This window comes from Chanos chanos, chromosome 10, assembly GCF_902362185.1.
Source record: "Chanos chanos chromosome 10, fChaCha1.1, whole genome shotgun sequence".
NCBI classification, from domain to species: Eukaryota; Metazoa; Chordata; class Actinopteri; order Gonorynchiformes; family Chanidae; genus Chanos; species Chanos chanos.
This window is the reverse complement of record NC_044504.1, coordinates 3,790,841-3,805,840: the sequence shown is the minus strand read 5'-3', so window position 1 is coordinate 3,805,840 and position 15,000 is coordinate 3,790,841. Positions and strand designations below refer to the sequence as shown.

Genomic DNA, 15,000 nt, shown 5'->3' with positions numbered 1-15,000 from the left:
AAATCAAAGGCTCTGCCCACAGTTAAACTGTGTGTAGCTGAAGTTATTAATGAGCTTCTGCACCTGGAAAAGGGGAGGATCATTAAATGAGTCATTTGTAGAAACCTTTTTGTATTTTTATTTTTAAAGACATTGTGTCTATGCGTTATGTAGCTGTCTCATTTTCAGTTGTTTTTAATATTACCTGAAGTAAGTTAAATACACTTAAGTATTATTATTATTATTATTATTATTATTGTTATTATTATTACATTTCATAACAGCTGATTTAAACAGAGAGACGTTTAAAAATCAGGTGTGGACAGAGTCTTGGTCACTGGCGGTATCTTTCACACGCTGTTTTCTTTTTTCTCTCTCTCTCTCTCTTTTTCACGCCATGTGTTCTGTTTTTTTTTTTCTCTCTCCCTTTTTCTCCAGCTGATCTACATGATGGCGACCACTTATAACTTTGCCGTTTTGAAGTTTAAGAGTCGAGAGGACTGTTGCACTAAGTTTTAAAATGTGTAAAGAGCGTAGCGCAGTCTGTGAACCTGGACTGGGTAGAGAAAGCAGTCACTGACAATACGGACTAAAACAGAAATTAGAGAAGAACGAGAGAGCCTTCCATTACTTTTCTCATTGTGTGTAAATAGTGAAGTACAGTCACTCGTAGTGCCTTTTTTTGTTTTTTTTTTTCATTCCCGTGGACTTGCCCGTGGGAGGCAGTGACTGTTCGGGTGGTGTTGGTGTTGGTGATGGTGGTAGTACAGCGTCTGGGAGGGAGATGAGGCTGTAGTCCCTCTGCCGTTGATAAGAAACAACCACTAGGAAGCGAAAAGAAATTTCCTCTTTTATAGTGCACGTAGCATCCACAATTTGAGGAGAATATTTGAGAGATCGTACACAGAGACTGTGTACTCTGAACTTAAATTCAGCCCTAAAGCATTGATATCTACAACCAGAAATGTTTTTTTAAAATAAGATTTATATCTTATATATATATATATAAATATATATATATATTAAACTGTTTTATGTTTCCAGCAATAAGCATGCCATACACCATTCTCCTCTTACGTGTTTACAAATTTGTCATCTCGACTTTTTGTAATTTTTTTTTTGTGTAAACAAGGTACAGTATTACAGACATGTCAGAGACCTTCCAGTGTTACATATTTTAGTTTTAGGCCTTTGAAGGGCCTACATTTTATATGAATATATATATAAAAAATCCACTTTTCTAACCACGTGATGTGAACACATGATAGAAACCACAACAGTTCATTACTAAAAACTGACGCAGTGCAAATCATTCACAAAACTGTGGAGATTTGGGCCAGTGCCAACATCATGGTATTGTTTTAAGTCTGTAGCTTCAGCTTACATCATATCGTTTTTTTTGTTGTTTTTTTTTTTAAATAAAAGATTATTTTTCCTATAGTAATGTCACTTTTTATGAAGCTTGATGCTGCCTATGTGGCGATAGGTTCAGTTTTCCTTTGAAATATGTTTTAATTCATTCTGATTATTATTTTTATTTTTGTTTAACCCTGAATCTGCATGCTTCTTTATTCTCAGTTTCTTAACGTTCATTAAAACTCACATAGCTCACGAATATACTTAATCATTTTCCTAAGATTTCAAGGATTGTAGTCATTATCCTTTCTATTAAAAAAAAAAAAAAAAAAGAATAAACATGGTTTGTGTACAAAATATCCCTGATGGTCTTTTTTAAAAAATCATTCTTTGTATTTGAATGAATCACAAATCTCCCACAGAGAGGGAGAGACAGAAATTCGTCCTCGCTGCTGATTTTGGAGTATAACTCGACATCAGCCGTCATCTTTCCGTTTATTAACCAACCGTCACTTTAAAGCTTTGCTTGCTCTGCCTAACCTCCTATCTCTTCTCTCTTAAACCTTATTTAATACAGTTTGTCTCTTAGTTGTCTCAGTAGTGTGATAATTATAGTAATAATGATAATAATAATAATAATAATAATACTGTTTACTGTTACTGTTTGCAGTTGTGTCAGGTTTATGTGTGTGTGTGTGTGGGTGTGTGTGTGTGTGTGTGTGCGTGTGTGAGTGTGTGTGTACGTGTGAAACTGTCGTGTAGCTGGCTTTTGCGTCTTCGTCACACGCTCATTGGCCCTGCTCCTCTCCTCACCTCTCTCTTACAGATCCACTTCCTAATGATTCTCTCTGCTAACTGGGCCTACCTAAAGGACGCCAGTCACATGCATGCCTACCACGACATCAAAATGAAGGAGGAGCAGGAGCTTCAGGACATCCAATCACGTTCCAAAGAATGCCTCAATTCCTACTCGTAATGACAACGCTTCAGCCACACCCACCGCTCTCGTCCCCCTCCTCCTCCCATCCCCCCGCTCTGCCGCCAAACGCCGGGTGTCTGAGGGACGGAGGACTCGCCGTTACCGACTTTTACGCCAACAGCCCTCACGCATCTCGGCACTAACTCCTAACAAACTAACCTCCACGCAAATGCAACTCCGCACACTAACTCTCCAACCCACCAATCTGTGAGAACCTCCTTGGCTGTTTTTTAGAGAGAATTTTCTTTTTTGAGGGGTGTGGGGTGTGTTTGTGGGGGTGTGTGTGGGGAGGTGGGGGGGGGGGGGGCGGTTTTTAACGTTGAGGATTTTGTCTTTTTTTTCTGGTTGAATTTTAGCCCTTTTTTTCTTAACCAGGTTATTGCTGGCTACGCTTGAAACATTGCACTAATCAAAAAAAAAAAAAAAAAAAAGAACACACGCACACACACACACACGCAAAACGAAACTGAAAACATGCTGTTCTGGAGTGAGCGATCATGATGTCTGTGTTTGCCAGACATCTGGTGGCTTGTTGACAAAGTGAAATCGGGATTTTTCTTTAGGAGTTTTTTTTTTTTTCTTTTTGTGTAAATAAGAAATGCCATTTTTATTATACTAGAACCCAACAGGGTACGCCTTACAAGATCCACAAACAGAAAAAATCTGGTTGTTTTTTTTTTTTGTTTTTGTTTTTACATGCACAAACGTCCCCATCTGTCTGTTTCTTTAGTTCAGCGAGAGAGAGGAAGAGGGGAATTCATGCACTTTTCCCAAAAAAGACAAGTGTTGTTTACCCCCTGACACACACACACACGCACACACACACACAGTTCTACACTAAAGACACAAACAGTTTTTTTTTTTACTTCTTTAGTAGTTTGGACACAATCAGATTCCAGTGGAGGATTGAACTATCTGTAATTCTTCCCTCTGTTCGGTTTAACGTCAGTTCGGTTTAAATGAGGTTTGGTAGAAGGAGTTAAGTGAAGCAGTTTAGCTTTCTGTTGCATGGGGCTTCCATTGGAAATGAACTGATATGATCTTCCCCAGCTCTCAGAGTAACACGCACACACTTAGACTGAAATCTTACCAGATAAAAAGACTTCAGATACTTCAGCTACAAACATGTGTTCTAGCCTCTTTTACTCAACAATCCTTTCTTCACCTGCCGTTTTGTTTAGAAAAAAAAAGGCACACGGACCTCAGATGACAATAATGTTGAAAAATTAGACCCTTAAAACAGACCTGAAGAACCATCTGCCCTGCACATTTGTGCATCACTCCTTCACTGACACACCCTATCATCTGATTGGCTAATCCTGTAGCAGTGGGTCACCTGGAGCCAATGTGCTAGCGGCTGGGCTTAGACACACAGGGCTGCACGTACATACCCTCTGTGTAGGGTTACACCATCATGTTGTACTTTCAAAGCATATATACTTTGTACTTCTCACACACATACTCACAAACACAAATATAATGATGGCCTGTTCTCTACATGCCATGAGTCTGTATATAGTATGAGTCCTTACCCAGTAGGTACAACTCACTAATTCTTCCTTACTCCTGTGAGAGTAGAGAGTAAGTATTTGGGACATGTAAACTGAAACAGGGCCGGTTGTGGTGTAGTTAGCTTTAGTATTTGGGGTGTAGTTAGAATACGACGATTAGCGGAAGTGTGTTCATTGTGTGGGGGTTGGAGGGAAATGGATACTGTGTGTTCGTTTTTACTGTGAGTCACCTTTGGGTGAGCACAAATATTTCCCTGTGTATTCTGTCTGAAACGGTCTGAGGTGGTTCTGACTAGTTGAACGATGCAGTCTTAACGTGACATTGCACTGTGAGTTTATCTTTTCCTTTTTTTCTTTTTTTTGGCCCCTCGTTGTGGACTGACCTTTGACATACGGTAACAGAAATGTGAATGTTACCCTCACGCAAACCAGACCTAGAGTTTTGACATAGGTTACAGAGGTGGCGTGTCACCTGTATTACGATTGTGATGACGTCCAAAAAAAACAAAAACGTAAAGTCTAAGAATTTTTCCTTACCGATGTTTTACCACAGATTGGAGAATTTGTACTTTGAGAATATATGGTAAGGCATTTGTTTTTGAAGTACTGACAAACTGACCCGTATGTCATTACGTTCTGTTAACAAGACGAGATTTACAGGGATGTGTTATAAGTTCACTCATTATTGTGTTTCTGTAAAAAAAAAACAACAACTGTTTCTGCAGGAATTCAACTGTCGCGTAGTCGTTTATACTGACAAACCTTGTAGGCATTGTTTGCCCTTCTCCTTTTTTTGAATATTGAATATTAATAACTATAATACGTTGTATGTCTTATGGCATTTGTAGTCTTAGTTGATGTATAGCTGTTGTATTAATCTGTGTTTCTCTGAGTCTTTGATTTATATAACTCTTTTATAACCGCATTAGTGTTGTCTTGTTATTCTCTGAGTGAATGTTACGGGACTTTTTTTTTTTAATGTTATTATTTAAAATTGGTCCTTGTTATTTAGTCATTTTTGAACTGATTTAATGATGGCATCCATTGAGTACATGATTGTTTTTTTTCTTCCCTAGTTTCATAGAATTGAAAACAGGCTTAGCAGCCTTGTGGTATTTTGATTGTACCAACCACTTTGTTATTGATTTAAACTTTCATAGTCTCCTAGACATTGCTTTTTAAATGACTGACCAAATAGTTTGAATACATTTGAGGACCATTGTGTAGTCTGTAAAAGTATTGGAGCTTTTTGATATTTCAAGGCTTTAAAAGAGACGACAGCTTTGACAAGACTAAAACCTAAACATGGGACTTCAGAAGATCTTTATGTATGTTTCCAAAAAAGAAAAAAAAAAAAATGTCTAAAACTCTATTGGAGTTTGACAGATACTGGGAGGCAGCCGTACACTCTTATACTTACAGTGTTTTCTACCAAAACTGATCTTAGCCCGGTCAGTAAGTCAACAGGGTAACAAGTCACCGTTACAAATCCACGGCACATCCTTGGCCGTTTGGTCCGCCAAGCCTGGTGAATGCATTTTTATGAAAATTTAAAACGAAAAATAAATAAACAAATAAAAAAGTAATAAAAATAAAACTGTTCAATTCCATGATGGTTGTTTTCATTCTTCTCATTTTTTTTTGCTTAATTGTTCAAGCGTTTGTGAAACATATTAAACCGTGTGAGGGATCCAGGACTGCACCACATATGACCCAAAAAACCACATCACACACAATCAAATCTGACGGGTTTATTACGTGGAATTTCACGCCTTATCGAAACCATGTGCTCAGTCACAAGTGTTTATAAACAGCAACAGAAATCACTGCACTGGAAATGTATAACTGCAATATGAAAGGTAAAATCATACTAAATCATAAATAATACTTTAAAAATGGTACAAAAAACAGTGCAATAAAAAAAAAAAAAAAACATAAACTGTGTCGTAACACAGTTACGTTACTAAAAATACCACGTTTAAAAGGAAGGGATCCTTTGAGTGATGTTCTCTCTGTGGAGCTTCACCAGAAGTCATCGTCATCAGCCCCTGTGTGTGTGAAGGCAGCAATGCTGCGAACGCAAAGAAACATGGACCAGAAACGTATTATTAGGGAGGAAAAAATAACAAAAGAATGTTTTTGTTTTTTCTCCAGCACAAACATCTCAAGACACAAAAAATGTGGAAATATGGTTCAGTGTTGTTCAGCTGTAGGCACCATCTCTCTGTTCACGACAAAACACACACACACACACGTCTATGCAGGCACACACACACACACACACTCACACACAGACACACTCACACATAGACACACACAGACACACACACATCTGTGTTCCTACCTGTCATCTTTCTCGTCAGACAAAACCAACGCCTCTGGGCTCTGCTCCTCCTGAGTGTCTTTCTCTGGCTCCTCTTTCCTGGAGCTCTGGGAACAAAAAAAAAACAGAGGAATGTTTCACACACACACACACACACACAAAGCCTGATTGACCTGCCAGCTGCTCCTCTCAAAAAGCAGGCAGTCGACAGTGGAACTCGGAGAAACAGCTGACGGACATTCTTCAATTTCACTCCAGAAAGGAAAGGTGTGTGTGTGTGTGTGTGTGTGTGCGCGTGTGTGTGAGTCTACGTGTTTGTATGAGTGAGCATGTGTGTGTTCACCTGCTCCTGTTGACTTGCTCCTCCCTGCATGACCATTCTCATGTATCTCTGTAAAGGATCCATTTCAGACTCAGACACTTTCTCTACTCGTGGAGGTCGGCTCTCCTCCACCTCCTCCTCCTCCTCCCTGCCATCCTGGGAAAACTCTCTCAAGCCTTCCTTCTCACTCTCCTCAATCTCACTCTTCTCTGCCTTCACCACCTCCTCATACTCAACTTCCTCCAGCAGCTACATAAAGATAGAAAGAGAAAGAAGAGAGAGAGAGAGAGAGAGAGAAGAGAGAGAATGTGAGAGACATGTGTCTATGAGTGGTGAGTGTGTGTGTGTGTGTAGGAGTGTGGTGTGTGTGTGTGTGTGTGTGTAGGCGTGTGGTGTGTGTGTGTGAGGCGTGTGTCTTGTCTGACCCTTTCCTGCTCCAGTCTCTCCAGTTCCCTCCTCTCTCGCTCCTGCGCCTCCTCTCTCTCTCGTTGTCTCCTCTCCTCTCTGCTCTTCCTCTCCAACTCCCACTTCATCAAGTCCTCCTCCTCCTCCTCCTCCTCCTTGTCCCGCCCCCCGGGCTCCTCACTCCCCCTGTGGACATCTGAGAGAGGACCAGAGACAGACAGCACCGAAGTTTCATTTCCACACCCGTCTGACTCTACTACACACATAATTACCCATTAACGCACATCATTTCAATCTGAAATATTACTGAGAAAGTAATGATCGCTGTCTAAACAGATGATGTGAAACACACACAGGTAAGAGTTCTGTGCTCTGGTAAGAGATGCAGACATTGAGATGTGCATGGGGACTGGCTACTGTGTGTGTCAGGTCACATTTAAAGGAAAGGAGCTATAACGAGGGAGACAGTTGCTAATAAACAGATGATGGAGAGAAAGAGACAGAGAGATAGAGACAGAGAGTGAGAGAGAGATTGTTTCAGAGAGAGAGAGTGAAAAAGAAAGAGACAGAGAGACAGACAGACAGAGACAGAGAGATAGAGAAAGAGAGAGTGAGAGAGTGAGAGAGAGAGAGAGAGAGAGAGATTGTTTCAGAGAGAGAGAGTGAAAAAGAAAGAGACAGAGAGACAGACAGACAGACAGACAGAGACAGCGACAGACAGATAGAGAAAGAGAGTGAGAGAGAGATTGTTTCAGAGAGAGAGAGAGTGAAAAAGAGAAACAGAGAGAGACAGACAGACATAGACAGAGAGGGTGTTTGAGACAGAGAGAGAGAGAGAGAGAGAGAGAGAGAGTGAGAGTGTTTGGGGGAGGGGAGGGGCAGCTCACTGTGCTGTGTGTGTGGTGGAGGAAGAGAGATGGGTGTGGGCTCAGTGGGGGTCTCCTCTGGCAGATGGAGGTCCTGGTCCTGCAGCTGAGCTGGAACGTGGAGGATTTCTGAAGAGAGAACTGCACAAAGAGTCCCATTGACTCCCATTGCCTGACTGAACACACACACACACACCAACAGTGCTGATCCTTACACTCATAGAACACACAACCACACATATGCATGGCAGACACCACACACACACACACACACACACACACACACACACACACACACGCAGACAGACACACACACACACACACACAGACACGGTGCTGATCCTTACACTCACAGAACGCACAACCACACATATGCCTGGCAGACACCACACACACACACACACACACACACACACACACACACACACACACACAGACACCACTGTCCACATTTGAGCAGAGACATTTCACTAACCTGTCTCACTGAGTGACACAGAGAAATGACACCGATAATAACACACATTTATCAGACATGACCAGTTCATTGAAAAGATTTTCATCCCTTGTGGGTTTCAGCTGATTGTTGGTGGGTAAGGTTAAGATTTTGCGTGGGGGTGTGGAGGTTTAAATAATGGAGGGGTCATGATCTGCCCTCCATCTTGGCACTATCCAGCTCCATTAAACAAGAGGAGGAGGAGGAACTACATAGCAGCGTCATCACTGGACGAAGACCCAAAAACATCGTCTTTACTCGAGGTCCTACACAGAGGGCTGACAGTTCCCTCTCTCCCCCGCTCACAGTCTGCTCTGCACATCTATGCAGTATTTACATCCCAACTCATCTTCAGTTCACTCTGAACATCTATTCACATCCCAACTCATCTTCTTCAGTTCACTCTGAACATCTATTCACATCCCAACTCATCTTCAGTTCACTCTGAACATCTATTCACATCCTAACTTCTCTTCAGTTCACTCTGAACATCTATTCACATCCCAACTCATCTTCAGTAAACTCTGAACATCTATTCACATCCCAACTCATCTTCAGTCAACTCTGAACATCTATTCACATCCCAACTCATCTTCAGTTCACTCTGAACATCTATTCACATCCCAACTCATCTTCAGTCAACTCTGAACATCTATTCACATCCCAACTCATCTTCAGTTCACTCTGAACACATATTCACATCCTAACTCATCTTAAGTCCACTCTGAACACATATTCACATCATATCTCATCTTCAGTTCACTCTGAACATCTATTCACATCCCAACTCATCTTCAGTCAACTCTGAACATCTATTCACATCCTAACTCATCTTAAGTCCACTCTGAACATCTATTCACATCCCAACTCATCTTCAGTTCACTCTGAACATCTATTCACATCCCAACTCATCTTAAGTCCACTCTGAACACATATTCACATCATATCTCATCCTCAGTTCACTCTGAACATCTATTCACATCCTAACTCATCTTAAGTCCACTCTGAACACATATTCACATCATATCTCATCCTCAGTTCACTCTGAGCATCCAGTCACATCGTAACTCTTCTTCAGTCCAATCTAAACATCTATTCACATCCCAACTCATCTTCAGTTCACTCTGAACATCTATTCACATCCCAACTCATCTTCAGTCAACTCTGAACATCTATTCACATCCTAACTCATCTTCAGTCAACTCTGAACATCTATTCACATCCTAACTCATCTTCAGTTCACTCTGAACACATATTCACATCCTAACTCATCTTCAGTCCACTCTGAACATCTACTCACATCCTAACTCAGCTTCAGTTCACTCTGAACATCTATTCACATCCTAACTCATCTTCCTCAGTCCACTCTGAACATCTATTCACATCATAACTCAACTTCATGTCGGGGACCTGCACAGCTTACACAGAATACATGCGTAGAAACACGAAAAAGACTGGACGGTTCGGTCATAAAATCAATCAGAATTTAATGGGAGAAAGTCTGAATTTCCCTGTGGCCTGTGTGTTAGAGGAGAACAGACTTTGAGGAAGCCCCGGGACGCCTGGGATTTGACAGTAAAAACTGATCGCTCCTCTGGGTTTTTTTTTAAACGTTCTCGTAGTTTTAGTTCCCAAAGTAAAAGAACAAAACTCTGACAGCTGCAATGACTCACATTTAAGTTGAAATCATTTCTGGGATAATTTGCACTTTATGAATTCCAAAGGGACTCCCTGACTTCACTACTTAAGAAAGTCTGAAATCTGAAAACCTCTTAACCCGAAAGTTTAAGTGCCATATTTAGATAACAAGACCTTCTGCAGGAGTGCACTGCCATCGTCCACACAAAACCATTACTTGATCATTTATGTAAATGGTCTGACTTCACAGTCAGTTATCGATTTTACTCGAATGCTGATTTCCATTAGGGTGATTTTGATTATATGTCACATGTACACTATGACTTGTCGAGTCGGTGGAGTTAGTTTTGCGTGGAAGAACACTGCAGTGAAGGAAAAAAAAAAAAAAGAATATATATTTCATAGCCCCATTAAATCTGATACTAAACGCTCAATCAGAACCATGTGCTCAAAGACAAAATATCTTTCACGTTTAGTACTTCACGTTCTGTTTTTTTTTTTTTTTTAGACTCTCAACACCATTATATTTTTTAAGATATATAATATAAATATATATAATATACAGTGTATAATCTTGGAGTGTGTTGGGATTAAGGGTTCCAGTGACTGTGGGGAACAACGGTGAGCCTGATGAGAGACAGGGTTGAGGGGATGGGGAGATTACCTGGGGCCAGCTCTGTGACAGGGTTGGGGGTATGGGGAGATTACCTGGGGCCAGCTCTGTGACAGGGTTGGGGGTATGGGGAGATTACCTGGGGCCAGCTCTGTGACAGGGTTGGGGGTATGGGGAGATTACCTGGGGCCAGCTCTGTGACAGGGTTGGGGGTATGGGGAGATTACCTGGGGCCAGCTCTGTGACAGGGTTGGGGGTATGGGGAGATTACCTGGGGCCAGCTCTGTGACAGGGTTGAGGGGTTGGGGAGATTACCTGGGGCCAGCTCTGTGACAGGGTTGGGGGTATGGGGAGATTACCTGGGGCCAGCTCTGTGACAGGGTTGGGGGTATGGGGAGATTACCTGGGGCCAGCTCTGTGACAGGGTTGGGGGTATGGGGAGATTACCTGGGGCCAGCTCTGTGACAGGGTTGGGGGTATGGGGAGATTACCTGGGGCCAGCTCTGTGACAGGGTTGAGGGGTTGGGGAGATTACCTGGTGCCAGCTCTGTGACAGGGTTGAGGGGATGGGGAGATTACCTGGGGCCAGCTCTGTGACAGGGTTGAGGGGATGGGGAGATTACCTGGGGCCAGCTCTGTGACAGGGTTGGGGGATGGGGAGATTACCTGGGGCCAGCTCTGTGACAGGGTTGGGGGTATGGGGAGATTACCTGGGGCCAGCTCTGTGACAGGGTTGGGGGTATGGGGAGATTACCTGGGGCCAGCTCTGTGACAGGGTTGGGGGGTTGGGGAGATTACCTGGGGCCAGCTCTGTGACAGGGTTGGGGGTATGGGGAGATTACCTGGGGCCAGCTCTGTGACAGGGTTGGGGGTATGGGGAGATTACCTGGGGCCAGCTCTGTGACAGGGTTGGGGGTATGGGGAGATTACCTGGGGCCAGCTCTGTGACAGGGTTGGGGGGTTGGGGAGATTACCTGGTGCCAGCTCTGTGACAGGGTTGAGGGGATGGGGAGATTACCTGGGGCCAGCTCTGTGACAGGGTTGAGGGGATGGGGAGATTACCTGGGGCCAGCTCTGTGACAGGGTTGGGGGTATGGGGAGATTACCTGGGGCCAGCTCTGTGACAGGGTTGGGGGTATGGGGAGATTACCTGGGGCCAGCTCTGTGACAGGGTTGGGGGTATGGGGAGATTACCTGGGGCCAGCTCTGTGACAGGGTTGGGGGTATGGGGAGATTACCTGGGGCCAGCTCTGTGACAGGGTTGGGGGTATGGGGAGATTACCTGGGGCCAGCTCTGTGACAGGGTTGAGGGGTTGGGGAGATTACCTGGGGCCAGCTGTGTGACAGGGTTGGGGGTATGGGGAGATTACCTGGGGCCAGCTCTGTGACAGGGTTGGGGGTATGGGGAGATTACCTGGGGCCAGCTCTGTGACAGGGTTGGGGGTATGGGGAGATTACCTGGGGCCAGCTCTGTGACAGGGTTGGGGGTATGGGGAGATTACCTGGGGCCAGCTCTGTGACAGGGTTGAGGGGTTGGGGAGATTACCTGGTGCCAGCTCTGTGACAGGGTTGAGGGGATGGGGAGATTACCTGGGGCCAGCTCTGTGACAGGGTTGAGGGGATGGGGAGATTACCTGGGGCCAGCTCTGTGACAGGGTTGGGGGATGGGGAGATTACCTGGGGCCAGCTCTGTGACAGGGTTGGGGGTATGGGGAGATTACCTGGGGCCAGCTCTGTGACAGGGTTGGGGGTATGGGGAGATTACCTGGGGCCAGCTCTGTGACAGGGTTGAGGGGTTGGGGAGATTACCTGGGGCCAGCTCTGTGACAGGGTTGGGGGTATGGGGAGATTACCTGGGGCCAGCTCTGTGACAGGGTTGGGGGTATGGGGAGATTACCTGGGGCCAGCTCTGTGACAGGGTTGGGGGTATGGGGAGATTACCTGGGGCCAGCTCTGTGACAGGGTTGAGGGGTTGGGGAGATTACCTGGTGCCAGCTCTGTGACAGGGTTGAGGGGATGGGGAGATTACCTGGGGCCAGCTCTGTGACAGGGTTGAGGGGATGGGGAGATTACCTGGGGCCAGCTCTGTGACAGGGTTGGGGGGATGGGGAGATTACCTGGGGCCAGCTCTGTGACAGGGTTGGGGGTATGGGGAGATTACCTGGGGCCAGCTCTGTGACAGGGTTGGGGGTATGGGGAGATTACCTGGGGCCAGCTCTGTGACAGGGTTGAGGGGATGGGGAGATTACCTGGGGCCAGCTCTGTGACAGGGTTGAGGGGTTGGGGAGATTACCTGGTGCCAGCTCTGTGACAGGGTTGAGGGGATGGGGAGATTACCTGGGGCCAGCTCTGTGACAGGGTTGAGGGGATGGGGAGATTACCTGGGGCCAGCTCTGTGACAGGGTTGGGGGTATGGGGAGATTACCTGGGGCCAGCTCTGTGACAGGGTTGGGGGTATGGGGAGATTACCTGGGGCCAGCTCTGTGACAGGGTTGGGGGTATGGGGAGATTACCTGGGGCCAGCTCTGTGACAGGGTTGAGGGGATGGGGAGATTACCTGGGGCCAGCTCTGTGACAGGGTTGGGGGTATGGGGAGATTACCTGGGGCCAGCTCTGTGACAGGGTTGAGGGGATGGGGAGATTACCTGGGGCCAGCTCTGTGACAGGGTTGGGGGTATGGGGAGATTACCTGGGGCCAGCTGTGTGACAGGGTTGGGGGGATGGGGAGATTACCTGGGGCCAGCTCTGTGACAGGGTTGAGGGGTTGGGGAGATTACCTGGTGCCAGCTCTGTGACAGGGTTGAGGGGATGGGGAGATTACCTGGGGCCAGCTCTGTGACAGGGTTGAGGGGATGGGGAGATTACCTGGGGCCAGCTCTGTGACAGGGTTGGGGGTATGGGGAGATTACCTGGGGCCAGCTCTGTGACAGGGTTGGGGGTATGGGGAGATTACCTGGGGCCAGCTCCGTGACAGGGTTGGGGGTATGGGGAGATTACCTGGGGCCAGCTCTGTGACATGGTTGGGGGATGGGGAGATTACCTGGGGCCAGCTCTGTGAGGTCCTGTATGCTGATTTTCTCAGGCTGGGGAGAAGACTCCTGTGATGAACTGGAGAGTACTTCCTGTAATTTGGGTGGACTGCAATAGAAGAACAATGACATGAAGAAGAAGAAGAAAAAGAGGCAGATGATATATCTGTGTGTTATTTATACTGTAACACACAGAGACTGGGATGGTTTACATGGTCAGGTTTATGGCCATAGCCCACAGGAATGTGTGTATATCTGTATGTGTACTCTTTGTGTGTGTGTGTGTGTGTATTTGTATGTGCTTTCTGCATGTGTGTGTGTGTAGTGTATGGATCTGTTACAACAGTCACTTGTAGTTCTTCCTCATGTGTGTGCACATTGGTGTGTTTGTGTAGTTAGGTCAAGGTGAGCATGTGTGTCTGTGCGTGTGTGTGTGTATGTGTGTGTGATTGTATTCTGCATTTGTCTGTCTTAAGCACACATTGTATTCACAGTCTTAACTTGTTTCTTTAATCATTGTTATTAAACTTCATCATCATGTCTGTGTCTGTCACTCAAGCTCTGCTGTATTAAGATATCCATTTCATTTCTTCACATTTTACCACAGCCTTTCATAAATATAAATAAAATTTCCCATCTCTGCCCAAAAGAACTATAGTAATATGAGTTGCCATTATTTCTAATTAATTGGAGAAATTAATCAACAACAATAACAACTATATTTTCATAAGTCTCAATTCATGTACATGAACAGTGTGTATTATATGTACCTAAATGTGTATGTAAGTGTAGGTAGGTGTGTGTGTGTGTGTGTGTGTATGTACCTGCAGTGGTCCCGGGCTGTGCTTTTGAGTCTGGGGCTGCTGGGAGGGCTGGTGTTGTCACTGAGACGGTCAAAGGCAACAGCGCCCCCTGTGGGGATGGGAGAGATTTGTCTTTCTGGGCTAAGACCTGCAAAACTCAGTGCAGGACTCTCTGTGGATACAAAACACACACAGATCAGGTCAGAGAATTTCACACAGTCCACAATCAGCATGGCAGGTTGTACACTTGAATTTGTTTACATTACAAGAACAAAGCTCCAGATTCAATCCACTTCACATTTAAAGAATAACTTAATTAAACAAATGTATGTTAATGTTAAGAAGGCCAGAGAACTTTGCTTTTCTCCAAAATCAATAACGCTTCATTGTTCTATATTATTAGGAAAGCTTGAACATTTTAAGAAATGTTAGTATGTACTTAGAGTGTCAGCTTCCCTTTACAGTTTCATTGTCCCTGAAGCCTCAGACAATAAATTCAATAAATGAGGAGTGTCTGATGATTTAAACATTCAGAGAGGCAGAGAGTACCTGGACTCTCCATTGGTCTGGGCAGTTTTTTGGAGATGGACAGAGGGGTAGAGGACAGGCGTCTGAGCGGGGGAGAACTGGCTCTCGGCGGTGAACCGCCGTCTCTGTGAGTCTGCTCTCTGCTGAAGTCCACC

At 44.8% G+C, this 15,000-nt stretch overlaps 2 protein-coding genes across 2 annotated transcripts in view; one reads left to right on the top strand and one right to left on the bottom strand.

The window, feature by feature from the left end:
- Positions 1 to 2,311, top strand: part of gpm6bb (glycoprotein M6Bb) — a 5,801-nt gene extending 3,490 nt beyond the window's left edge. Inside the window, 1 exon segment of the mRNA XM_030786032.1 lies at positions 2,162 to 2,311. Within this exon segment, the coding sequence (XP_030641892.1) occupies positions 2,162 to 2,311 (150 nt within the window).
- A 3,536-nt stretch (positions 2,312 to 5,847) lies between these two features.
- ofd1 (OFD1 centriole and centriolar satellite protein) overlaps positions 5,848 to 15,000 on the bottom strand; it is a 16,725-nt gene continuing 7,572 nt past the window's right edge. Inside the window, exons 15-22 of the mRNA XM_030786584.1 lie at positions 14,867 to 15,000; positions 14,339 to 14,489; positions 13,526 to 13,623; positions 7,790 to 7,882; positions 6,896 to 7,071; positions 6,492 to 6,719; positions 6,170 to 6,255; positions 5,848 to 5,896 (exon numbers count right to left, since the gene is read on the bottom strand). The exon at positions 14,867 to 15,000 is cut by the window's right edge and continues 460 nt beyond it. Coding sequence (XP_030642444.1) covers positions 5,848 to 5,896; positions 6,170 to 6,255; positions 6,492 to 6,719; positions 6,896 to 7,071; positions 7,790 to 7,882; positions 13,526 to 13,623; positions 14,339 to 14,489; positions 14,867 to 15,000 — 1,015 coding nt within the window. The remainder of the gene's footprint in view (positions 5,897 to 6,169; positions 6,256 to 6,491; positions 6,720 to 6,895; positions 7,072 to 7,789; positions 7,883 to 13,525; positions 13,624 to 14,338; positions 14,490 to 14,866) is intronic.